Consider the following 26,573-nt stretch of genomic DNA (forward strand, 5'->3'; position numbering starts at 1 on the left):
CCTTCGACCAAAAAACGACTTCCCTGAAACCGTAATTATATTACTCCGTATAGGGGTGTCAATTTTCAATTCGACCCAGTGAATTCGATGGGTTGTCCGACCGTTTAGAATCCGAACCGTTTAGAACCCGTCAGTTAAAATTCGAAATTCGATCCGATCCGATTTTATTCAACCCGAATCCGACCCAACCTGTTAGTATTGATCCGATTAAGATCCGAATCCGTTAACAGTCCGATCCGTGACAATCCGAATACATTTAATCCGATCCGAAGCGATCCGAAACCCGTTTATGATCCGATCCGTTTCAATCCGAATCCGTTCCATACCGAGGAATATCCGTTTAATCCGATCCGTTTTTAATCCGTGACCCGTTTAATCCGACCCGTTTCAACCCGTGACCCGTTTAATCCGATCCGTTTTTAATCTGTGACCCGTTTAATCCGGCCTGTTTCAACTCGTGACCCGTTTAATCCGATCCGTTTTTAATCCGATCCGTTTTTAATCCGATCCGTTTATTGTATGGAGTAAGCCGTACATATGGTTATCATCATCAATCCATAAGATATCGACCAATTTCGTATATGAAAAATTATAAAAACTTGATGTTCTGAAAATATATATCGAGACCAATATAAGATCTTACATGATAACATTTTGATGTATATAATAGTGAGAATGTACGGACAAATTTTCATACTTTGTACACATATTCCAAGACGTAAAGAACTTTCAGGAATGGAGGTAGTATTAAACCAAGTTATACAATATACTCAATAACTTATATTACTGATCTTAAATTCTTATTACTTTTAAAAGTTAGTTATCGTTTTCGTCCCCTATTTAAGTTATCGATATATAATATATAATTTGGAACCGAATGGACCCGACCAAAATTTCAACCCGTTACCGAATAACCCGATCCGATAATTACCCGAACCAATATAAAACTGAATCCAATTTAACCAGGCTAAATTTGTTTCAATCCGACCCGTTTTAGTCTGTTACCGATTAATCCGATCCGATACGAATCCGATCCGATATGAATCCGACCGACATGAACCCGAACCCGTTTTAGTCCGACTAAACCCGTTAACAATCCGTCATATTCCAATCCGATCCGATCCGAACCGACTACAATCCGACCCGTTTACAATCCAATCCGATCCGAACCGACTACAATCCGACCCGTTTACAACCCGATCCGATATGAACCCGTGAATAAATAATCCGACCCGATCCGATCCGTTAAGTTTTCAATCCGATCCGATCCGACCCGTTAACCAAAATAATCCGTTCCAATCCGATCCGTTTCAATCCGAATCCGATGAGTCCGACCCAAACCCGATCCGTTGATCCGATTTGACACCCCTAACTCCGTATCACACTATCACCTATTAAACGTTACTAAGGCAGCTTGGTGGCTTGTTGCTATAGTTCTTCAAAAGGTCTTGCACGTATAAGGTGTATAATAATATTTTTTATCTTATTTTTGTAAACTTTATCTAATTTTTACAATTTTTAATATGTTTTAATTAATTTTTATATTTATAAAAAAAGTTAATAGATAAACTTTTTAAAGGGTTAAATAATTGATTTTACACCATATTAATGATTTTGAAGAATTTTTTTTTATCACTAAAATGTAAATAAGTTTTACATATATAAGAGTAACTTTAAAGCATTTTAAATTAACTTTTGCTTTGGTATACAATATTTATTGTACACCCTTTGTAAATAAGAATATGTGATAGCTATTTGAAGACTTTTATCAGTCTTATATGCTTCGATACCTTATAATCGTAAGTCATGAATTGTAGTTTTGGCAATTTTATAAGAATGAGCAGGGAAAACCCTATTTTTAACACTACAAGAAAGCGCTTGATTACCAACTGCTTTTACCGACCGCCATAAAATTAGTCAGTAAAAAAAAATTAGCGACCGAAAAAAAACCAGTCGGTAATTTACCGACCGGAAATTTAGCGGTCGCTAAATTTTAAGTTTACCCACCGCTTTTAAAGCAGTCGGTAATTTATCGACTGCTTTTTCTTGTATTCCGACTAAAGAGCGGTTGGTAAAAATCCGACTATTTCCAAAACTCATTCAAAATTTTAATTACCGCCTATTTAATATCTCCAACCATATAAGCGGTCGGTAATATTTTAAAGGAAAAAAAAAAGGTTTGAGTACTTTGCGACCAACTTTCATTCAGATCTACATTTCAAAATAATTATAAAAAAAACGACCTCCCACCGATTTGGGCTGCCGGCGACGAGCCCTTCCCAGCCCAGTCGACGCACTTCCCAGCCGACGCACTTCCCAGCCGACGCACCTCCCAGCCCAGTCGACGAGCCCTTCCCTGCCGGCGACGCACCGACGCCCAGCCCCACCCCTCCACGACGCCGACGCAGGGGATACGCAGCCGCTCACAAAAGAAGATAATAATACGCAGCCGCTCACAACCACGACGCAGCCACCCTAAACGTCGCCGCCACCCGCCCAGCCCAGTCGACGCACATGTGTTTGTTCAATTAACCAGGTAATCTTAGTTCCTTTTGCTTTATTGATTGTGGTTCAATTTTTTCAAACCCTAACTTTTTTATTGTGGTTCAATTTTTTTACACAATTGAAACCTTGTCAGTATCAGTGTAGATGGGTGTAGACGGTGTTGATGGAGGAAGATTAAGATTAATGGTATTAGTATTATTATTAAACTCTTATAATGATTTAATTCATTTGTTAGTATATCTATTCATCATCCATGACATTAGGATCTGCACTTATAGATTTGAATTTGATTTTTTTTTGGGGTGTATTATTGCTGCAGGTTTGAGTAAGGCGGGGATATCGGCCGATTGTTGAGTATCATATAATCCTGCAACAAAAAAACTCCGGTAAGTTGCTCAGTTTAGAGTGTGTTGCAAAGGCCTTTATCTATTGTATGAGTATGAGAATTTGAGGAGATGAAATTGCTGGAAACAATGTTGGAATTTGAGGTTCAATAGTCTGCAGTAGTAAATAATTTTATCATTTAGGAATCGTAAAAGCAAATAATTAACATATATTGTTTTCGCTGTTTATTATTATGAAAATATTTTAGCTACTTCAATCTGAGTTGCCTACTAGATGTCATGTAAATATTGTTCATGGTTGCATATCTGATTTTAGCAGAGTTAGAGATGTACACAGATTGTGAAATTGCAGGAATTCATCTTTCAGTTATAAAAGTAATAGAAAAGTGTGTAAATAGTTTCATTACAAAAAAAATAGATTAAGCGTGTAAATAGTTTCATAATCCAAAATATTTTTTTCTCTAGAAAGGCTGAATAGCTCAACTGCTCTTGTGAGTTCTAATTGAAGAATAAATATTTGTTACTTCAATTGGAACTTATCAACTTAGGATGAAAGTAAAGTAGCAGTGGGAAATTGAAAATAATGTGGAGGCAATTTGGTATGAGATATCATCAGGCTTCCACCGCCCATGACCAAAATGTTCTGAAAAGGACTGGTCTTTTTGGTCACAACCCATGGTGAACCTTTTAGAAATATTCTTTAGACAATATTGAAGATGTATAGAAGATCTGGTCTGTGCAATTCAAGAAATAAGGCAGGAAAAGCATATAGTCGCCTCATTATCCCTTTGAAACTCACCCATACACATAAAAGTAACTCATAAAAGCAGTCTTATAAAAGACACTCCTAATCATAGAACATTAGTATTAACAAATTTTTTGTAAAATATAAATTAAACAAGTCTTAAATCTATCACTTCTAAAGGGAGAATCTAACAGTAGTGAAGTACTAATTAAGAGACTAATAAAAAGTAAAGAGAATATGTTTCCATTTAGAAAATTATTTGACGAGATAATTGACTGCTTATTTAGAAATCATCGAGCGTTATAAAGTTACCTAGTGATGATTGAATTTATTTAAATGTTAGTTAGACGAAATAGTAGGTTTAGTGCATGATTGGTGTGAGATGTGTAGGGTGTGGTTAATTAGTAACATGTTTTTTGTGAGATGTGTAGAATTTGGTATCATGAAAAGAAGAGAGCGTAGTTGGATGTATGATAGACTCGACGGGCGCAATCTTAAGCCCGACTTTCTCAAGGGGGTTGGAGAGTTCATTGAGTTTTGCAAAGAGCATCCAACATGCAATGATGGTGACAAAATAAGATGCCCATGCCCCTTGTGTGATAACAGGCGTTTTCATGATACTGAAACAGTTAGAGTACATTTGTACAAGAAGGGGTTTGTTCGTAATTACTATCAATGGATATGTCAAGGGGAAAGCTTAGTAGAGTCCTCGCGTGTTCAGCCAAATCAATATCGGGATATGGTTATTGATGCTCTTGGAAATAATCAAGAGCATTTGGTGAATGAAGAGGGTAATTCAGTTGAAGAAGAACCAAATGATGAAGCTAAGAAGTTTATAGACCTTCTAAAGGCAGCTGGAGATCCATTATATGAAGGGAGCAAACTCTCTGTGTTGGAGATGGCATCAAGAATTGCAAGTTTGAAATGTGAATTCAACTTACAACACAGGTGTGTGGATGGGTTTGCATCTTTGATGAATGATGCGATTCCAAATAACAACCAAATGGGTAGAACTTTCAATAGCACAAAGAAGGTTCTTGAGGGCTTGGAACTTCCTCATGAGAGGATCCACACATGCCCTAAAGGTTGTTTGCTCTTTTGGAAAGGCGATGCACAGTTAGATAAATGTAGAGTATGCGGAAGTGATCGGTATAAGAAGACTGCAAAGGGTAAGCTTATTCCAGCAAAAGTTCTAATCTATTTTCCAATCACACCGAGGTTGCAAAGGTTGTATGCTACCAAGAACATTTCGGAGGATATGACTTGGCATGCCAAGAATCCCCGAGTTCAAAACACCTTCGCACATCCTAGTGATAGTCAAGCGTGGAAGCACTTGGATACAACCTTTCCTAATTTCGCATCAGAGCCACGAAATGTCAGGCTTGGTTTGTGCACAGATGGATTTGCCCCCCATGGTAAATTTGGATCCCAATATTCATGTTGGCCGGTTATTCTTACACCATACAACTTGCCTCCATCGATGTGTATGAAAAGACCATTCATGTTCCTTTCTTTGCTCGTTCCCGGTCCTAAAAATCCTAAAGGAAACTTGGATGTGTACATGCAACCACTCATTGAAGAGTTGAAACAGTTATGGGAGGTTGGGGCTATGACTTATGACATCTCAAGCAAGCAGAATTTCAACCTCCGCGCAGCCCTTTTGTGGACTATTAGTGATTTTCCTGCATATGGAATGCTATCTGGATGGTCCACGACCGGAAAGAAGGCTTGCCCTTATTGTATGGATAAAAGCAAGGCATTTTGGCTTGAACATGGAGGTAAAGTTTCATGGTTTGATTGTCATCGACAATTCCTTCCACATGATCACCCTTTTCGAAAGAATAAAACAGCTTTCTGCAAAAACAAAGTTGAAAATGGCATGGGTCCGCATATAATGTGTGGAGAAGAATTGTGGCAATGCGTGAAGGACTTGCCTAAAGCAAGTGATGGTCCTGAAGCTCTTAAGAAGTTGAAGAGTGCCAAAATGGGTTGGTTCAAACAAAGTATTCTATGGGAACTCCCATATTGGAAGGATTTGCTTCTTCGTCACAACTTGGATGTCATGCACATTGAAAAGAACTTTTTTGACCAACTCATAAACACTGTGATGGATGTGAAAGGTAGCACCTCGGACACCACTAGTGCAAGGAAAGATATGGCTAAGTATTGTAAACGTCGGCAGTTAGAGCTTGGAAATGGAAATCAAACCATGCCAAAAGCACCCTTTGCACTTGACAAGGCTCAAAAGAAGGTGTTATGTGAATGGGTTCGAGACTTGAAATTCCCGGATGCTTATGCTTCAAACTTGAGCAGGTGTGTTAATCTTCAATCATGCAAGCTGTATGGAATGAAGATCCACGATTGTCATGTCTTCATGGAGAGGTTACTTCCGGTTGCTTTGAAGGAGTTGCTTCCCTTGCATGTTTGGAAGGCAATTACAGAGATTAGTCAATTCTTCCGAGACTTATGCGCCCCCACTGTCAAAGCGAGTGACATAGATCGCTTGGATAAGAATATAGCTGAGATCTTGTGCAAGCTAGAGAAGATTTTTCCACCTGCATTTTTCAACTCAATGGAACACTTGCCAGTTCATCTTCCACATGAGGCAAAGGTTGGTGGTCCCGTCCAGTACAGGTGGATGTACCCATTTGAAAGGTAATCAAAATAATACAAATTAGCGTAAATAAATTATTACTTTAAATATCTTATATGTTTACTAGTAACTATTAATCAAACTTACATAATTTATAGGTTTCTTAACCATTTGAAGCGTAAGGTTGGAAATAAGGCACGTGTAGAAGGCTCCATATGCAATGCTTACCTAATGGAGGAGATTACGAACTTTTGTTCCCACTATTTTCAACCTGAGGTTGACACCAAAGCAAGGGATCTAGGAAGAAATGTCCATTCGGTTGTTGAGAACCAACATGACGTTAATATCCCCGAGATGTTCAGGGTGGATTGTGGTCGTGCACCTACTAATGGCCGTTTGCGCTTCTTGCAAGACATGGAGTATGATCGAGCACATCTTTATGTGCTTGCAAACAGTGGCATCTTAGGTGAATATGAAAGGTAAAAAACTATAATTTAATTATTGTAAACTCTTCTAACGACGTATTTAACCTTTATTTCCTTAATTACCATAGGAAATTTGAGGAGCACATTCTCCAAACTCAACCTCACATAGTAATGGAGGATATTTGGAGTAAATGCGAAGCCCAGTTCCCTGAATGGTTTAAATCACATGTGAGATTAATTGTATTTTTCTTTCATTCATAAACAATATTACTTACACTAGTCATTGAAAGGAAAAAAAAATTACTAACTAATTCTACGAATTAGGTTCTCCGGTCTTTGAGTCCTAATGATGTGACACGGGCGCTTGCGATGGGCCCCTCTAGACAAGTAAGGACATGGAGCCGGTTCTATGCGAATGGATATAATTTTCAAACTCATGACTACGGCAAACACAAGTCAACTATGAATTATGGAGTGTGTGTACAAAGTCCTGATGAAGTTGACTACTTTGGCATTTTGGAGGAGGTGGTTGAACTTTCTTATTGTGGTAAGCTTCAAGAGTACAAGACAATCTTGTTTAAGTGCAGCTGGATGGATTCCGTGAAGGGTATGAACATTCATGAACAATACAAACTTGTTGAGGTCAATCATTCTAAGAGATACCCAAAGTATGACCCGTTTGTATTGTCTTACCAAGTTAGTCAAGTATACTTTGCACACTACCCCAGTTTGAAGAGGGATAAAGCCCAATGGTGGGCTGTGTTTAAAACTAAGGCAAGGTCTGTGATTGATGCTCCGGTTGACTTAGACTTTCTACAAGAAGATGCAAATGAGGTTTCTTCAGCTCTTTGTGCTCCAGATGAGATCCCAGATTATGAAGATCAAGATGATGATGATGATGACGATATTAATGATGGTGATGCTGATAGTATGAGTGATGAGGATGAGGATGATGAAGATGAGGATGAGGATGATGAGGATGAGGATGATGGTGATGATGACATTGATGATGATGATGACGATGGTGATGATGATGATGCTGATGATTCTGATGGATACGACGATTAACTTGATATTGCTGATTTTGGTCCTATTTGGTTGTTTAATTTTAGGTTCAAGAAATATTATGTAGTTGTTTGGTAAACTTATGATTGGAATTTGACATGTGTTGTCTTTTATGATTGAACTTTGAATTATGTTGTTGTTTATTGAACTTATCATTGAACTTTTTATTTTGGTTGTATAAATTTATGTTTGTTAGACAATCTGTAGTTGTTTGTTACTTGTTATTAGGTAATTATATATGTATCGTAAGTTTATTAATGTTAATGCTTGGTTTGTGTTCCATTAAATAAACAGATGTCCAATCGATGAATTGTCTTTTATGATTGAAATTTGAGTTATTTAAACTTGGTTTGTGTTCTACTAAATAAACAGATGTCCAATCGAGGAGAACATTCAGCCATCCGCAGTCGTTTAGGTGCACGTGGAGGTGGTCGTGAAGGTGGTCGTGGAGGTGGCCATGGAGCTGACCATGGAGCTGGCCGTGGAGGTACTACACGGGTGACCCAACCCTCACTGGATACCTACTTTGATGATGACGAAACTCAAGGTGAATACTCTGAAGAGGTGGTGCCTGATTCACAAGTAAATGAAGAAGCTGAGGATTCTGGAGTCGTTTGGATGGCACCGGGTGAACTTTGGTAAGATTTAGAGTTACATTTTAATTATTTTATCTCATGTATGAATGTTGTAAACTAACGTTACTTGTGTTATTTCCTATTCCACTATGTAAGGTTTGATCACAGTTCCATTTCGCGGGATATTACTAACGTCATCCAGAAATATTTCAAGAGTCCTTGGACGTGTTATACCAAAGTTGACAAGGATACAAAAGATCATTGGTTCACTCTGTTCAAGGTTTACACAATTTTATATCATGTAATGTATCACTTTTTATTTTTCAACTTGCTATAATTGTAACATAACAAAATATCCTTCTTTTCTTTTCTTTTGTGTAGAGGACCTATAAATGGTTGCCTGAGTTTGATCACCTTGCTGTGCGTGATTACCATGCAAATGCATATAAACGGGTTAAGTACATCCACTACCAAATAACAAGAAAGAGTAATGGAAGGAAGCCAGATTGGATGTCTGAGAAAGTGCATGCAGATATGATGAAGCACGTGGATGATGATGAATTCAAGAAAAGATCTGAGCAGGCTAAGAAAAATAGAAGAGGGGGTTCATTAACCAACAATGTTGAACCATCACATTTCCAAGGTTCCATTTCCACAACTGAGGCTGCAAAGAAAATGGTAAGTTTAATAATGTAACTAAATTTCATTTAACGTTGTTACTAATTTGATTATTCACAAAAATTACTTGTATAATTAGGCAAAGGAAAGTGGAGGTGTGATGCCTACAGCTGGTGACTTATATTTGAAGACACACACGAAGGAAGTACCGGGTAAAGGGAAAGTCCCTTGTAGTAGCAAAGCAAAGCAAATCAAGGTAACTTACTATTATTCAAACAAAGCTTATGAAACACGTTTTAAGTTTAAAATCAACCCTTAGTTCGTTTAGTTGAAAAATGGGAGCGAAAATGCCTTATTTGGTCAATATAGGTCCTATATCGACAAAATATGACCTATGAAACATGTTTTAAGTTTAAAATCAGCCCGTAGGTGATTAAGTTGAAAAATGGGACCGAAAACGCCTTATTTAGCCTATATGTGACCTATATCGACCAAATATGACCTAAATGTGCTTAAATTGTTTAGAATCAGTTTTAGAAACCTTGAATATGACACATAAAACATGTAAATGGTTTGAAATGACAAGTTTGGTTCCTTAGCTCAAAGTTGGGCGAGAAAATGACATTTTAGGCAATATATGACCTATAACGACCAAATAGGCCTTAGATGTGAGTAAATACCTTTGAATGTGACTTAGCAAGTTCAAAAAAAGCTTATGAAACATGTTTTAAGTTTAAAATCTGCCCCTAGGTGATTTAGTTGAAAAATGGGACCGAAAAGCCTTATTTAGCCTATATATGACCTATAACGACCAAATAGGCCTTAGATGTGAGTAAATAACCTTGAATGTGACTTAGCAAGTTCAAACAAAGCTTATGAAACATGTTTTAAGTTTAAAATCTGCCCCTAGGTGATTTAGTTGAAAAATGGGACCGAAAATGCCTTATTTAGCCTATATATGACCTATAACGACCAAATAGGCCTTAGATGTGAGTAAATACCTTTGAATGTGACTTAGCAAGCTCAAACAAAGCTTATGAAACACTTTTTAAGTTTAAAATCAGCCCGTAGGTGATTAAGTTGAAAAATGGGACCGAAAACGCCTTATTTAGCCTATATATGACCTATATCGACCAAATATGACCTAAATGTGCTTAAATTGCTTAGAATCGGTTTTAGAAACCTTGAATATGACACATAAAACATGTAAATGGTTTGAAATGACAAGTTTGGTTCCTTAGCTCAAAGTTGGGCGAGAAAATGACATTTTAGGCAATATATGACCTATAACGACCATATAGGCCTTGATGTGAGTAAATACCTTTGAATGTGACTTAGCAAGTTCAAACTAACCTTATGAAACATGTTTTAAGTTTAAAATCAGCCCGTAGGTGATTAAGTTGAAAAATGGGACCGAAAACGCCTTATTTAGCCTATATGTGACCTATATCGACCAAATATGACCTAAATGTGCTTAAATTGCTTAGAATCGGTTTTAGAAACCTTGAATATGACACATCAAACATGTAAATGGTTTGAAATGACAAGTTTGGTTCCTTAGCTCAAAGTTGGGCGAGAAAATGACATTTTAGGCAATATATGACCTATAACGACCATATAGGCCTTAGATGTGAGTAAATACCTTTGAATGTGACTTAGCAAGTTCAAACAAAGCTTATGAAACATGTTTTAAGTTTAAAATCTGCCCCTAGGTGATTTAGTTGAAAAATGGGACCGAAAACGCCTTATTTAGCCTATATGTGACCTATATCGACCAAATATGACCTAAATCTGCTTAAATTGTTTAGAATCAGTTTTAGAAACCTTGAATATGACACATAAAACATGTAAATGGTTTGAAATGACAAGTTTGGTTCCTTAGCTCAAAGTTGGGCGAGAAAATGACATTTTAGGCAATATATGACCTATAACGACCAAATAGGCCTTAGATGTGAGTAAATACCTTTGAATGTGACTTAGCAAGTTCAAACTAACCTTATGAAACATGTTTTAAGTTTAAAATCAGCCCGTAGGTGATTAAGTTGAAAAATGGGACCGAAAACGCCTTATTTAGCCTATATGTAACCTATATCGACCAAATATGACCTAAATGTGCTTAAATTGCTTAGAATCGGTTTTAGAAACCTTGAATATGACACATAAAACATGTAAATGGTTTGAAATGACAAGTTTGGTTCCTTAGCTCAAAGTTGGGCGAGAAAATGACATTTTAGGCAATATATGACCTATAACGACCATATAGGCCTTAGATGTGAGTAAATACCTTTGAATGTGACTTAGCAAGTTCAAACTAACCTTATGAAACATGTTTTAAGTTTAAAATCAGCCCGTAGGTGATTAAGTTGAAAAATGGGATCGAAAACGCCTTATTTAGCCTATATGTGACCTATATCGACCAAATATGACCTAAATGTGCTTAAATTGCTTAGAATCGGTTTTAGAAACCTTGAATATGAAACATAAAACATGTAAATGGTTTGAAATGACAAGTTTGGTTCCTTAGCTCAAAGTTGGGCGAGAAAATGACATTTTAGGCAATATATGACCTATAACGACCATATAGGCCTTAGATGTGAGTAAATACCTTTGAATGTGACTTATCAAGTTCAAACAAAGCTTATGAAACATGTTTTAAGTTTAAAATATGCCCCTAGGTGATTTAGTTGAAAAATGGGACCGAAAATGCCTTATTTAGCCTATATATGACCTATATCGACCAAATATGACTTAAATGTGCTTAAATTGCTAAGAATCAGTTTTAGAAACCTTTAATATGCCACATAAAACATGTAAATGGTTTGAAATGACAAGTTTGGTTCCTTAGTTCAAAGTTGGGCGAGAAAATGACATTTTAGGCAATATATGACCTATAACGACCAAATAGGCCTTAGATGTGAGTAAATACCTTTGAATGTGACTTAGCAAGTTCAAACTAAACTTATGAAACATGTTTTAAGTTTAAAATCTGCCCCTAGGTGATTTAGTTGAAAAATGGGACCGCAAATGCCTTATTTAGCCTATATATGACCTATATCGACCAAATATGACTTAAATGTGCTTAAATTTCTTAGAATCGGTTTTAGAAACCTTGAATATGCCACATAAAACATGTAAATGGTTTGAAATGACAAGTTTGGTTCCTTAGCTCAAAGTTGGGCGAGAAAATGACATTTTAGGCAATATATGACCTATAACGACCAAATAGGCCTTAGATGTGAGTAACTACGTTTGAATGTGACTTAGCAAGTGAAAACAAAGCTTATGAAACATGTTTTAAGTTTAAAATCAGCCCTTAGTTCTTTTTTTTGAAAAATGGGAGCGAAAATGCCTTATTTAGCCTATATATGTTTTAAGTTTAAATGTGCTCAATTTAATATATTTGTTATGCATGGGTGATAATCATTTTAATTATTGTAGGAAAACTACGTTTGAATGTGACTTAGCAAGTTCAAACAAAGCTTATGAAACACGTTTTAAGTTTAAATGTGCTCCATTTAATATATTTTTTATGCATGGGTGATAATCATTTTAATTCTTGTAGGAAAACTATGAAAAAAATGTTGCTGAATGTGTTGAAAAAGGCATTGCTAAAGATCCCAACCAAATCTACTTTGAGACAGTAGGTGGGAGAAAGAAGGGAAAGGTCCCCGGGCTGGGTAGTGGAGCCTCTCTATACTTTGCACCATCTAGAAGGGGTGGTAGTTCTTCTAGCTCATACACCCCATCTATTTATTCTCAAATGTCATCTCGATTGGAAGAGACTCAACAACAGTTGACCCAAAAATCCATTGAGCTTGAAACAACAAAAAATCAGATGTTAAAGGCTATGGAAGACGATCTACTTTTGAGGCAAAGGGAGAGAGAAGAAAGAGAAGCAGAGCGACTACAGCACCAAAGGGAGATGGAAAGGGAGAGACAAGAGAGAGAAAGGGAGAGACAAGAAAGAGAAGAACATGCCGCCCAGATGAAAAAGGCAATGGAGTCTTACGAGCGGATGTTCAGTCAGTGTACTGGTTTTCCTTTCTCGCAGTCGCAGGACCCTCGAGATCCACCCGGAGGCGGGACACCTTTGTGTTAGGTAGTTAGTATTCTTGTATTAGTTTGAACTAGTTACAACTTTTCGTATTAACATGTTTGAACAACATTATGTGTATTATGAATCTTTGTTGTATGACTTTGAACATGTTTAATATTATAACATCGAGCAGGTTTCATACGATTTTACATAATTTATATAAATTCGTATATATACAGGCATATATAATATTTACAGGTACATATATAATATTTATACACACATATATAATATTTACAGGTACATATATAATATTTATATAGGCATATAATACAGGTATATATGCGATTTTACAAAATTGGCTGCAAATGATATTTGCATAATTACCGACCGCAAAGGCAGTCACAAATTTAGTGACCGCCCCCAAGGCAGTCACTAATTTAGTGACCGCCAAAGCAGTCACTAAATTAGTGACCGCCACCAAGGCAGTCACTAATTTAGTGACCGCCACGAAAGCAGTCACTAATTTAGTGACCGCTACAAAGGCAGTCACTAATTTAGTGACCGCCACAAAGGCAGTCACTAATTTAGTGACCGCCACAAAGGCAGTCACTAAATTAGCGACCGCTTTGGCGGTCGCTAATTTAGTGACCGTCAAGGCGGTCGCTAATTTAGCGACTGCATTAGCGGTCACTAATTTAGTGACTGCTTTGGCGGTCACTAATTTAGTGACTGCTTAGGTGGCAGTCGCTAATTCTGTCGGTAAATTTTAGCGACCGCCTTCCAGTTGGAGTTTCCTAAATTACCGTCCAGGTGAAAACTGACCGCTTTTTTGCGACCGCTGGCGGTCGCAAAATCTTTTACCAACCGTTTTTCGCGTTTTACCAACCAATTTTAACGGTTGGTAATTAATCAATTTCTTGTAGTGTAACATTGAACGGGCAATTGATTGATCACATAAAACAAATGTAACAATTGGTAAAGTGGGATATGCATGACTTGGAATATAAATAAAATGTATTAAGGGAGTAAATATTCCCTTGAATATCCTACCTTTACCCAAAAATGTGCGTAAAGATGAATAAATGAACGAGGTCGTGCTTAACTAATCTCAATGTATTTAGGGGCGATCATACAAAATGCAAGTAGAACTACTATTTTTGGAACATGAGATTAGAACAGTACATAATATTTATTGTACTGGAGAAAGTGTGGAGTTTAAATGTATACCGAGTAACGTTGTTGTACATCTCATCTTGTCAAATTCACTACATAGTGGTACGTTAATACTTAATATTGTTGAAGAGCAAGATCTACACGTGTTATGGTGTTAGTCTTCATTAATCCCTCTCTTTTGTAAGTTAACGACTTAAACATTCACGTACTTACGATATAATGTCAATCGTTTAGATTAATTTAAACATACTTTAAAAGCATAAATTAATTTGAAAAACTTCCTCGTCTTATACTGTTTAACAACAACCACTGTCCAAATCGTTACCAAATTGCATGTTACAAATGCGCTTAATTATGTGGCTTTTATACTTATGTGTTTCAATTAATGCCCTTTGTTAATTATTATTCCTTTAAAATAAGAGCAATTATTTAGATAAGATTGTTAATTAGTTGTTTGTCTCAGTGGACTTTTTATACCAATTCGGCGACAAATTTGTTGTGGAGTAACACTAGCCATATCTTTGGTCTCTATTTGTCCATGTGTTTAGGGTAGACATCTATTAATGGTCTTTGTTTAATAATTAGGGTTTACGGAGGAGTCGAATTTAGCTGGTTAAAACTTTAACTTTTTATTTAATATATTTGATTGCAGTTTTAACTAGTTGCTTATATAATAAATAAGCTTGGTCGCGTATCATTTAGAGATTTGCTTGAAGTTGTTGATCATTTGAATGTGTAAAATGACTTTCAAGGACTTTGCTATTTGGTAGAATTGTAAACTTTTTTTAGATAAAAGTAGTAATTTGAGTAAAAAAAAATGTGTTCACGTCAGCAAACCTCTAATAATATTATTTTATCAAACACCTGTTTCAATTCAGATTTTGTAACTAGCCAAACTTCTAAAGAGGTGTTTAGTTCGCGTAGTGGTATGAGTTTAGAAGCAGAAGTGAATTTCATTAGAGTGGTACGGGACTGGAACTTGATTCTATGTAGTACTCCGTAATAGTTTATATCATGTATGATGTGTTTGGTTATACTCCGTACAAGAGAAATAATATTTTTTATTCCTAAAATTTGGTATGAACCTACTCATCTCCCTATTGATCATGAACTTCTAAACCTATACCTTATGGATTAGAGATACTGAATCAGAAAATGAAATTTTTAAAACCAAACATAAGATAAGGATTTGGCCCATTTTCAATCTCATAGCTCATATAAAAAATCCGCTAACCAAATGTCTAATCTCAAACCTATATGTATTAACAATTTAGCATGCATGTTTATACTCTACTGTGTATGAGTTTTAATTACTCAATTTCACATGTAATTTTTATTCTCCCTTGCAAAATTCTTATACTTCGTAAATTTATCTTTATTTGTCGAACCAAATATTAGTACGGAGTAAAACAAAAGGTAAAAACATAATTAGCTAGCTAACCAAAATATCTGGTCATATCATCTTAGATAAGACTTAATTAATTACTCTTTTTTTAGTATGCTTTCTAAATATTTGTGTTGGTCAACAATGTATTGTAACACTTAAAAAAAATACGGAGGGAGTATAACTCTTATGAGAAACAAATTTATTTCAATTATATTTGATTTTATCTGTATGGGTTTTTTTTTTTTTTTTGGTTGAGGAACTTGATGGGGTTTATTTTGGTTTAAGTCATTAGATTCATCCCGTTTTGTGTACAATCAAATCTATTTTATTTCGGATCATATCTTGTATAGTATGAGTTCGAGTGAGTTAGTTTGGTCAGTAATACCCAAAAATAAAAATAAAAATAAAAATTGACACACCATTTAAGATACAATTTTACGTACTTTATTCATAAGAAACTAGCTTTTGAGCCTGTTCAATAAACGGGCGATTGTATAGTCATTGTTAAGCCGTATTTTAAAGTGTAGATTATATTGAGGGTTTGTGATTTTAGTGGGATTATATGATTTATATAGAGGTGAAATTTGAAAGTTGAAAATATATAGTAAATTAGATGGTGAATTAATATTGAGTGTTAAAGCGGTAGATGGAGTGCAAGACGTTGAATGAATATATGAATTAGTAAATTGATGTTAAAGGAGGAAGATCAAGTGGAAGAGGTGTTGAAGATGTAAACTAAATACTTTGTATAACAAACAACAAAAGGAATTTTTTTTTTAAAAATGGATGAAAGATGGAGGTGATACGTGTGGATGAAAGATGTAGGTGATACGTGTCGTCTAACAATCTATGGTCTTCCTTTTTATAGATAGGCCAAAATCATTTTTTTGGTACATAAATTTCAATTCCGAACAAGTTTCATAAGGAGTCAGAAGTCACACGGCCTACCAAAAGATCCAAAAGAACGCGTTGCCACAGGAATATTAGGGATATGAGTCGAAGTTCCGGCTGAAAACGTGAGGAATGGATTAATTTAATTGACTTTCACAGTTCTCACTTTTGAGTTTTGAGTTTTGAGTTAAGTCCATAAAATGTAGTCATGCCTTTACGCGGTTTCAATTTTATAAAGGCAACTTCGTGCTTTACCCGATGTCAGTTGACTTGTTATTAACGCAACAAATTTGGAGCGCAAACTATACTCGATTATGATTTATGATTCGTTTATTAGCCGGTCATAAATGATGTCAATTAAAATGAATTTGTATATAAATTTAAGGTGATGATAAAGGTCGTAAGTTGCGACAACATTTAGTTGTCGCAATATTACATGTCGGAGTTTAATTGGTATATATAGGCCCCACGCAGACTATGAGTCATCATAATATTTTTACTATCAATGCAATATTTTTACTATGAAAATATGTAAATAAGTTAATCGATATAAAGAAAGAAACAAAATAGAATATTAAGATTTTCCTACCTTTTTTTTGAAACATGTATAATAGGATATATAAGTTAAATATTTTTGTTTCCAATTTAAATCATGACACATAACATACCATGTCATCATTGTGACACAACTTAAAGGTCACATGTTGCGACCTTTATCATTTTCGGTAAATTTATAAGGAAAATCAATATTTATTCTCATGCTAATGCTAGTTCACTCAATATTATCTCTTTTTATTTCTAAATTTTCATTATCACCCATTACAATCTGGGGAGTGGTATTAACTGGGAATGCAAATTTATGAAGAAAAAAAACTGTGACAATATTTCATTACATGGACATCATGATGTTATTTTCTTACCAAATGACATTTAAATTTATTCTCATTTACACCATTTATTATTGGCTACCGAACAAACCGTTAATGTACACTTTATGGACTTCACATATCCATAAGAGCATCAATTATAAGATAACTCTTATTTACCCCCTCTTAGTCCCTTCTCTCATCCACATCACCACCATCTCTTAATAAGAGTTACCCATCAAACCGAAGAAATAGACTATCTCTTATTTACTACCTCTTAACTACATTTTTACATATTTTTCCTTTTTAAAAATAAAATAAAAATCACAAATCAAACACAAACCTCCACCTCAACCCCACTCTTATTTCTAAGAGTTACCTCTTATTTAGAGGATGTCTCAATCAATCTCTAAATAAGAGAGGGCTAAGAGTTACCACATTTTATCTAAGAGTTAACTCTTAAGGAAAGAGAAAAGTTAAGAGGGGGCTAAGAGCATCAATTATAGATAGCTCTTAACCCCCTCTTAAGGAGAGAGAAAATATAAGAGATAGCTCTTAATAAATAAGAGCTAACTCTTAGCTTCCTCTTATTTAGAGGTTGATTTAGACATCCTCTAAATAAGAGGTAGCTCTTAGAAATAAGAGGGGAGGTGATGTGGAGGATTAATAGGTGGTTGTTCTAGCTTTTTAACATTTTTGTTTTTTTTTTAAAAAAAAACATGTAAAAGATATTTAAGAGGGAGTAAATAAGAGATAGTGTATTTCTTGAGTTTGTTTGTAGGTAACTCTTATTAAGAGATGGTGATGAGGTGTATGAAGAGAGAGATTAAGAGTGGGGAAGTAAGAGCTAGCTCTATAATTGATGCTCTAAGAGTTAGTTAGTATTGATGCTCTAATCCACTGTTGTGTAAGCTCCAATAGGCAATAGTCCAGTTGGCATTCAATAGTCAACTAGTCATTGTCGAATAAATCCAGAAACATACTACGGAGTACTAATCATAAGAAATTTAATTGTGTATTGTTATTCGACGTCCACGTACGCTAATATCACCCGCATTTTTAACGTGAAAGTACATTTTGCCCTTATAAAAAGTTATCCGCTCCCTTCACTTTTTTTCACCCCTCCCTCTCCGGCCGCCGTCCATAGTTCCTTGCCGGAAACCATAAAATCTGGCAACAATTTTTTTTTATTATTATTTGGCAAACTCCTTAAGCTACCACCTAATCTCGCCGGAAAAGTTATGTTTATTTCCATTTATCACTGCAATGTTACGTTTGTTTATAATTCATCAATGAAGCTGGAGGTGGGGCTCACGGGGAACGATGGAGGTCGACTTTGGTGACGGTGGTCGACGACGCGCAATGGAGGAGGAGGTAAAACGGTTTTTTTACTATGCAAGGCGGCGCACGGTGATTTCATGGTGGACATGGGAGCCGCGCACGAATATTGCTTGGCTCCGATGTCCACCAAGCAGATCTTGTGCTTGGTGGACATGGGAGCCAAGCAATATCTGTGCGCGGCTCCCATGTCCACCGTGCTGATCTTTGGCGCGGGTTTTTTAAAAAATTTTGTACATAAAATTAGTCAAATTCGGGCATATTTATTTTAGAAATCATGCAACCAACTCTGGCGAGAAATAGAGAGGTTGTCGGCAAGAAATTCATTGCTTCCACCCCAAGTATATACCCATGAAATTTGATCGGAAAACAAACAGGGGAACGGAAGGGAGATCAGGAAACAGAGGTACGAAAAACAGAGGTGTGAAGGGGAGAAAATAAACCCGACCGGAGTGCGGCGAGGGGATGCCGGCGAAACTTCTGGATGGTGGCTGACTGGTGGAGTGAATGATGGAGGGGGGGGGGGGAAGAGAAGAGGTGAAGGAGGAAGGGTGAAGGAGGAGGGTAAAATTTGTTTGAAAAGGGAAAATTCGTACTTTCAGACAATAAATGAGGGCATTTTTAGCGGATTAGGGCGTCGAATAAAAATTCTCATTTAATTTGCAGCTACTTCTACATAATTTTGTATAATTGGTAAGATGATTGGAAAAAATACTTAGGTCGTATTTGGTGAATAGCGTTTAGTGGTTTGAGGCTAATTTAGAGGTTTGTCCACGTGAATCCTCTAATTCATGTGTTTGATATACAAAGGTTTCAGATAGGGGATTTGTTAGGTTATGATACATATGACAATTCATAAATCATGCGGAAAAACCATAAAGCCAGGAAAACATATTATTTACACATAATCATTTAGCATAGTTTTAGATGCATACTCTTTGTTGCGTGCCTTCCCTAGCTGCGCCCGAACCGAACAAGAACAAGTCTTTAGGACTCCAAGTGTCGTCCCTCCGTAGATAGTCCACAGCACGTCCGGATCCGCCTTAAGATTGACCAACTAGAATCGCCCTTAAGGTACTTAGAATTTTCGGCACTTTATAGGCAATTGTATGACTGAATTTTGCTCTCAAAAACTCACTTTGAATACTTGAATGCTCGATGTAAATATGTGACCCTAGGCACCTATTTATAGAGTTATGGAAAAGGATTTGGAATCCTATTAGGATACTAATTTATTTAATTATAATCCTACTAGGACTCTAATTAAATAAACTAAATCTTTTAGGATTAGATTTAATCATATGACAAATCCAGGTAGCTTTAGGATTCGAGTAGCACACAAACACACACGCACGCACAGCAGCCCACGAGGGGCGCTATGCGCGCGCGCGCAGCCCGCGAGCTCGCAGCCCACTGCCGCAAGCCCACACGCTGCCGTAGCCTTGGCGCGCGCTGGGCCTGCCTTGCGGTGGGCCTGGCGCAGCCTTGGCTGGTGCGTTTGTGGCGCGCTGGCTTGCTGGGCGATGGCCCGGCTTCGTGCTGGGCCTTCGTCTGGCAGGCCTCGTCCGATGCTAATTCGTACGATACGCTTCCGATTAATTTCCCGATTCCGGAATTCATTTCCGATACGAACAATATTCAATATTTCCGATTCCGGAATCAATTTCCGTTTCGAACAAATATTTAATATTTCCGTTTCCGGAATTATTTTCCGATTCCGATAATATTTCCGATTCTGACAATATTTCCGATTCTGACAATATTTCCGTTTCCGGCAATATTTCCGATTCCGGCAATATTTCCATTTCCGATAATATTTTCCGATACGTACCATGTTTCCGTTTCCGGCAACATCTACGACTTGGATAATATTTATATTTCCGACACGATCCATATTTCCGTTTCCGGTAATATCATCGTTTCCGGAGTATACATTTCTTGCCTGTGACGATCTCAGCTCCCACTGAAACCAAGATCCGTCGATTCCGAATATCCATAGATGGAGTATTTAATGCCATTAAATACTTGATCCGTTTACGTACTATTTGTGTGACCCTACGGGTTCAGTCAAGAGTAAGCTGTGGATTAATATCATTAATTCCACTTGAACTGAAGCGGCCTCTAGCTAGGCATTCAGCTCACTTGATCTCACTGAATTATTAACTTGTTAATTAATACTGAACCGCATTTATTAGACTTAACATTGAATGCATACTTGGACCAAGGGCATTATTTCCTTCAGTCTCCCACTTGTCCTTAGGGACAAGTGTGCATTTCCTAATTCCTTTGTCGCTCGATGCTTGCTCTTGAACATAAGGTAAGAGTTGTCATCCTTATTATGTCCAGAGGTGTTTCTCGGTTTCAGAGTTCAACTGATCAAATAAACAGATAATCATAGCCTATGATTCATCCGAGCACGACCATGCATTTCACAGTTTCTAGCTCTCCGAGTGGCCTTGTACAACTTTTAAGCATCTCATCCCGATTTATGGGAGGACAATCCCAATCTTGCGATCTTGAGATTAGACTTCGTTTGATAGGTGATTACCTGAGCGTTGCCTTTATAGCCTCCTTTTACGGTGCGACGGTTGGTCAACGTCAAAGCAACCAGTTCTCAAACAAGTAATCTCAAATCACTCAGGTATTGAGGATTTAGTGTCTAATAATTTTAATGAAATTTACTTATGACAGATTTTCATCTCTTACAGTAAAGTTTCATAGGTCTTGTCCGATACTAGTCTTCCCAAAGTAAGTATCTATGCAAATGATTATGACATTTCCATGTCCACATAGTTCAAGAAACAGAACTACTAGTCATCTTGCATTCTAGTCGTCTAACGTTTTCTATGCGTCCAATTTTATAGAAAACTCCGACTAGGGACCATTTTCAACCTTTGACATTCAAGTTCACTTGATAGACATTTCTTAGTCACAGGACTGGTCCTGACAGTCTATCTTGAATATATCGTCAAATTGAAGGGACTCATCATTTAATAAACCACAAATTAAATGGAAAAATGAATTCTTTTCATTTATTGTGAATGATTAACCAATAATGTTTTACAAAGATTTAAACTCTAAAGCTTTAAAACATTAAACAGGGTCCTCAAAGCCATTCTCCAATATGCTTGATTCCCATAGCTGCAGTGTGCGAGTTGTGCTTCGCCTGCGGCAGAGGTTTAGTCAATGGATCTGATATGTTGTCATCAGTTCCAATCTTGTTTATCTCGACTTCTTTTCTTTCAACGAACTCTCGTAGAAGGTGAAATCTACGAAGTACATGCTTGACTCTCTGGTGGTGTCTAGGCTCCTTTGCTTGTGCAATAGCTCCGTTATTATCACAATACAGGGCTATTGGTCCTTTAATGGAGGGGACTACACCAAGTTCACCTATGAACTTCCTTAGCCATATAGCTTCCTTTGCTGCTTCATGTGCAGCAATGTACTCCGCTTCAGTTGTAGAATCCGCAATGGTGCTTTGCTTAGCACTTTTCCATCTTACTGCACCTCCGTTGAGGCAGAAGACAAACCCAGACTGTGATCTGAAATCATCTTTGTCGGTTTGGAAACTTGCGTCCGTATAGCCTTTAACAATTAATTCATCATCTCCACCATAGACCAGGAAGTCATCTTTGTGCCTTTTCAGGTATTTCAGAATATTCTTGGCAGCAGTCCAATGTGCCTCTCCTGGGTCTGACTGGTATCTACTCGTAGCACTGAGTGCGTACGCAACATCCGGGCGTGTACATATCATAGCATACATTATTGAACCAATCAATGATGCATATGGAATCCCATTCATTCGTCTACTCTCATCAAGTGTTTTTGGGCACTGATTCTTGCTTAGAGTCATTCCATGAGACATGGGTAGGTAGCCTCGCTTGGAGTCCGCCATCTTGAACCTATCAAGCACCTTATTGATATAAGTGCTTTGACTAAGTCCAATCATCCTTTTAGATCTATCTCTGTAAATCTTGATGCCCAATATGTACTGTGCTTCTCCTAGATCTTTCATCGAAAAACATTTCCCAAGCCAAATCTTGACAGAGTTCAACATAGGAATGTCATTTCCGATAAGTAATATGTCGTCGACATATAATACTAGGAAAGAAATTTTGCTCCCACTGACCTTCTTGTATACACAAGATTCGTCTGCGTTCTTGATGAAACCAAAGTCACTGACTGCTTCATCAAAACGTATATTCCAGCTCCTGGATGCCTGCTTCAATCCGTAGATTGACTTCTTTAGCTTGCATACCTTTTTAGCATTCTTTGGATCCTCAAAACCTTCAGGCCGTGTCATAAACACAGTTTCTGTTAAAACGCCGTTTAAGAAAGCAGTTTTGACATCCATCTGCCATATTTCGTAATCGTAATATGCAGCGATTGCTAACATTATCCGAATAGACTTTAGCATTGCAACTGGTGAAAAGGTTTCATCGTAATCCACACCGTGGACTTGCCTGTAACCTTTTGCAACCAATCTAGCTTTGAAAACTTCAAGTTTCCCATCTTTGTCCTTTTTCAGTTTGAAAACCCATTTGCTTCCAATGGCTTGGTAGCCATCTGGCAAATCGACCAAATCCCATACTTGGTTTTCAGACATGGAGTCTAATTCAGATTGCATGGCTTCTTGCCATTGCTTGGAGCTAGGGCTCGTCATAGCTTGTTTGTAAGTCGTAGGTTCATCACTTTCAAGTAATAGAACGTCATAGCTCTCGTTCGTCAAAATACCTAAGTACCTTTCCGGTTGAGATCTATATCTTTGCGATCTACGCGGGGTAACATTTCTAGTTTGACCATGATTCTCACGAGATTCTTCTAAAGATCTCTGAGTTTCATCCTGAATGTCATCTTGAGCATTCTCTAGAGTTTGTTGTTCGACTCGAATTTCTTCGAGGTCTACTTTTCTCCCACTTGTCATTTTGGAAATGTGATCTTTCTCCAAAAAGACACCATCTCGAGCAACAAACACCTTGTTCTCAGATGTATTGTAGAAGTAATACCCCTTTGTTTCCTTTGGATAGCCCACAAGGATACATTTGTCAGATTTTGGATGAAGTTTGTCTGAAATCAATCGTTTGACGTATACTTCACATCCCCAAATCTTCATAAAAGACACATTTGGAGGCTTTCCAAACCATAATTCATATGGAGTCTTTTCGACAGCTTTAGACGGAGCTCTATTTATAGTGAGTGCAGCTGTATTTAGTGCATGTCCCCAAAATTCTAATGGAAGTTTAGCCTGACCCATCATTGACCTGACCATGTCTAGCAAGGTTCTGTTCCTCCGTTCTGACACACCGTTCCATTGTGGTGTTCCAGGAGGAGTCAATTCTGATAGAATTCCACATTCTTTCAGATGGTCATCAAATTCATAGCTCAGATATTCACCGCCTCTATCAGACCGCAGTGCCTTAATCTTCTTGCCTAATTGATTCTCTACTTCACTCTGAAATTCCTTGAATTTGTCAAAGGATTCAGACTTATGCTTCATTAGGTAGACATAACCATATCTACTGAAGTCATCAGTGAAAGTGATAAAGTAGCTGAAACCACCTCTAGCATTTGTACTCATTGGTCCACATACATCTGTATGGATTAAACCCAATAGTTCATTTGCTCTTTCTCCAACTTTAGAGAAAGGTTGCTTTGTCATTTTGCCAAGTAAACACGATACGCATTTACCATAATCCTCTAAGTCAAATGGTTCTAGAATTCCTTCCTTTTGAAGTCTTTCTAAGCGTTTCAAGTTTATATGGCCTAATCGACAATGCCACAGATAGGTGAGATCTGAATCATCCTTTTTGGCCTTTTTGGTATTTATGTTATATACTTGTTTGTCGTGATCTAATAAATAAAGTCCATTGACTAATCTAGCAGATCCATAAAACATCTCTTTAAAATAAAACGAACAACTATTGTCTTTTATTAAAAAGGAAAATCCCTTAGCATCTAAGCAAGAAACTGAAATGATGTTTTTAGTAAGACTTGGAACATGGAAACATTCTTCCAGTTCCAAAACTAGCCCGGAGGGCAACGACAAATAGTAAGTTCCTACAGCTAATGCAGCAATCCGTGCTCCATTTCCCACTCGTAGGTCGACTTCACCCTTGCTTAACTTTCTACTTCTTCTTAGTCCCTGTGGATTGGAACATAAGTGTGAGCCACAACCTGTATCTAATACCCAAGAAGTTGAATTAGCAAGTATACAGTCTATAACGAAAATACCTGAAGATGGAACGACTGTTCCGTTCTTCTGATCTTCCTTTAGCTTCAAGCAATCTCTCTTCCAATGCCCCTTCTTCTTGCAGTAGAACATTCGGATTCAGAAGTGGGTTGACTGACCTTCCTCTTTACAGATTTGGCGCCAGTTTGCTTAGTTGGGCTGGCCTTGTTGCCACCTTTCTTAGCATTCCTCTTCTTTCCAGATTTCTTGAACTTGCCCCCACGCACCATAAGCACATCCTGCTTATCACTTTTGAGCGTCTTTTTCAGCGGTCTTCAGCATACCGTGAAGCTCAGTGAGCGTTTTGTCCAGACTATTCATACTGTAGTTCAGTTTGAACTGATCATACCCGCTATGAAGAGAATGGAGGATGGTGTCTATAGCCATTTCCTGAGAAAATTGCTGATCCAACCGACTCATATTCTCAATGAGTCCAATCATTTTGAGAACATGTGGACTTACGGGCTCGCCTTTCTTAAGCTTGGTCTCAAGAATTTGCCTATGAGTCTCGAATCTTTCGACTCGAGCCAGATCTTGGAACATGTTCTTCAACTCACTGATGATTGTGAAAGCATCTGAGTTGATGAACGTTTTCTGCAGATCCGCACTCATGGTGGCGAGCATTAGACATTTCACATCCTTGTTGGTATCAATCCAACGATTGAGGGCTGCCTGAGTGACCCCGTTGCCTGCGGCTTCGGGCATCGCCTCTTCTAGGACATACTCCTTTTCTTCCTGCATAAGAACTATTTGCAAGTTCCTTTGCCAGTCAAGGAAGTTTTTCCCGTTCAACTTCTCCTTTTCGAGAATTGATCGAATGTTGAATGAATTGTTGTTTGCCATATTTAAAACTACAATTGAAAAGAATAAACAAATAAATAACCATTCACAGTTTCTCTTAATAAACTTAAATTCTAGCATACATGCATAATTCAATGTTTATTAAGCATTTTATTCAAGTTATGTGTTCCGGCAGGTGTGAATAAAATGATTCCAAGATCCTAAAATCATTGAAGAACTAAGCACAGTTTGTCGACTTAATCCTAAAACATCTTAGGTAAGCAAAAGCCTTTTGCTAATAGTCTAGAAACTATTCTTGGTTGATAGGTACGTCTAAGAACTTATTAGGTAAACCTATCGATTTTGCCACGACATAAAAGGACTCCTTACTTATATCGTTGAGTTTCACCAAAACTAACATGTACTCACAATTATTTGTGTACCTTGCCCCTTTAGGACCAATAAGTAACACCTCGCTGAGCGAAAACTATTACTAGATTGATGTAAAGGATATCCAAGCAAGTGTATATTTTGGCATGGCACCTTTTAACTCAATTTTTAAGTTTGGAACTTAAGGCTCTTACTATGTTGGTTAGATTTTAAGTGAACTAAAATCCTTAATCATGCAACATAATCAAGCTTTTGATCTCATGCATTTTAAGACATATTTAAAAGCAATAAATAACTTAAAACATGCATAAGATAAATGTGATCTAGTATGGCCCGACTTCATCTTGAAGCTTTAACTTCAAAGTCCGTCTTGAAAATCTCCTTGGGAGGCACCATTTTCTTCAAATAGGATAAGCTATAATTAAAACTAATTACAACTATTTGATGGTACGCAGACCATATTTGAATTGAAAAACAACTTTGGTACTTTAGACCAATTACATTCAAATTAATGGTACGCAGACCATATTTTCTATCCTATTTGGGCCATACTAGTCACTTCATAACCTGCAAAACAGTACATATACAATATATACCATTCACCCATTCA

At 37.1% G+C, this 26,573-nt stretch overlaps 2 protein-coding genes across 2 annotated transcripts; both read left to right on the plus strand.

Moving 5' to 3' along the window:
• Nucleotides 1–4,036: 4,036 nt before the first annotated feature.
• LOC130471953 (uncharacterized) lies at nucleotides 4,037–7,990 on the plus strand. Its single transcript, XM_056842319.1, has 4 exons — nucleotides 4,037–6,249; nucleotides 6,346–6,666; nucleotides 6,741–6,840; nucleotides 6,937–7,990. The coding sequence occupies exons 1-4, from the start codon at nucleotides 4,037–4,039 to the stop codon at nucleotides 7,678–7,680; spliced, it is 3,378 nt and encodes a 1,125-aa protein (XP_056698297.1). The 3' UTR covers nucleotides 7,681–7,990.
• Nucleotides 7,991–8,049: 59 nt separating this feature from the next.
• LOC130459514 (uncharacterized) lies at nucleotides 8,050–13,110 on the plus strand. The gene is made up of 5 exons (XM_056826936.1): nucleotides 8,050–8,315; nucleotides 8,409–8,532; nucleotides 8,634–8,930; nucleotides 9,010–9,126; nucleotides 12,433–13,110. The coding sequence occupies exons 1-5, from the start codon at nucleotides 8,050–8,052 to the stop codon at nucleotides 12,967–12,969; spliced, it is 1,341 nt and encodes a 446-aa protein (XP_056682914.1). The 3' UTR covers nucleotides 12,970–13,110.
• The last annotated feature ends 13,463 nt before the right edge of the window (nucleotides 13,111–26,573 follow it).

Source organism: Spinacia oleracea, chromosome 4, assembly GCF_020520425.1.
Source record: "Spinacia oleracea cultivar Varoflay chromosome 4, BTI_SOV_V1, whole genome shotgun sequence".
NCBI classification, from domain to species: domain Eukaryota; kingdom Viridiplantae; phylum Streptophyta; class Magnoliopsida; order Caryophyllales; family Amaranthaceae; genus Spinacia; species Spinacia oleracea.

Excerpts from the sequence above, each read along its gene's own strand:
- LOC130459514 (XM_056826936.1), top strand. The coding sequence starts at position 8,050 with ATGTCCAATCGAGGAGAACATTCAGCCATCCGCAGTCGTTTAGGTGCA. Across the intron at positions 8,316-8,408 it reads ATGGCACCGGGTGAACTTTG|GTTTGATCACAGTTCCATTT; the intron begins GTAAGATTTAGA and ends CCACTATGTAAG. Across the intron at positions 9,127-12,432 it reads GCAAAGCAAAGCAAATCAAG|GAAAACTATGAAAAAAATGT; the intron begins GTAACTTACTAT and ends TAATTCTTGTAG.
- LOC130471953 (XM_056842319.1), top strand. The coding sequence starts at position 4,037 with ATGAAAAGAAGAGAGCGTAGTTGGATGTATGATAGACTCGACGGGCGC. Across the intron at positions 6,250-6,345 it reads TGGATGTACCCATTTGAAAG|GTTTCTTAACCATTTGAAGC; the intron begins GTAATCAAAATA and ends CATAATTTATAG. Across the intron at positions 6,667-6,740 it reads ATCTTAGGTGAATATGAAAG|GAAATTTGAGGAGCACATTC; the intron begins GTAAAAAACTAT and ends TAATTACCATAG.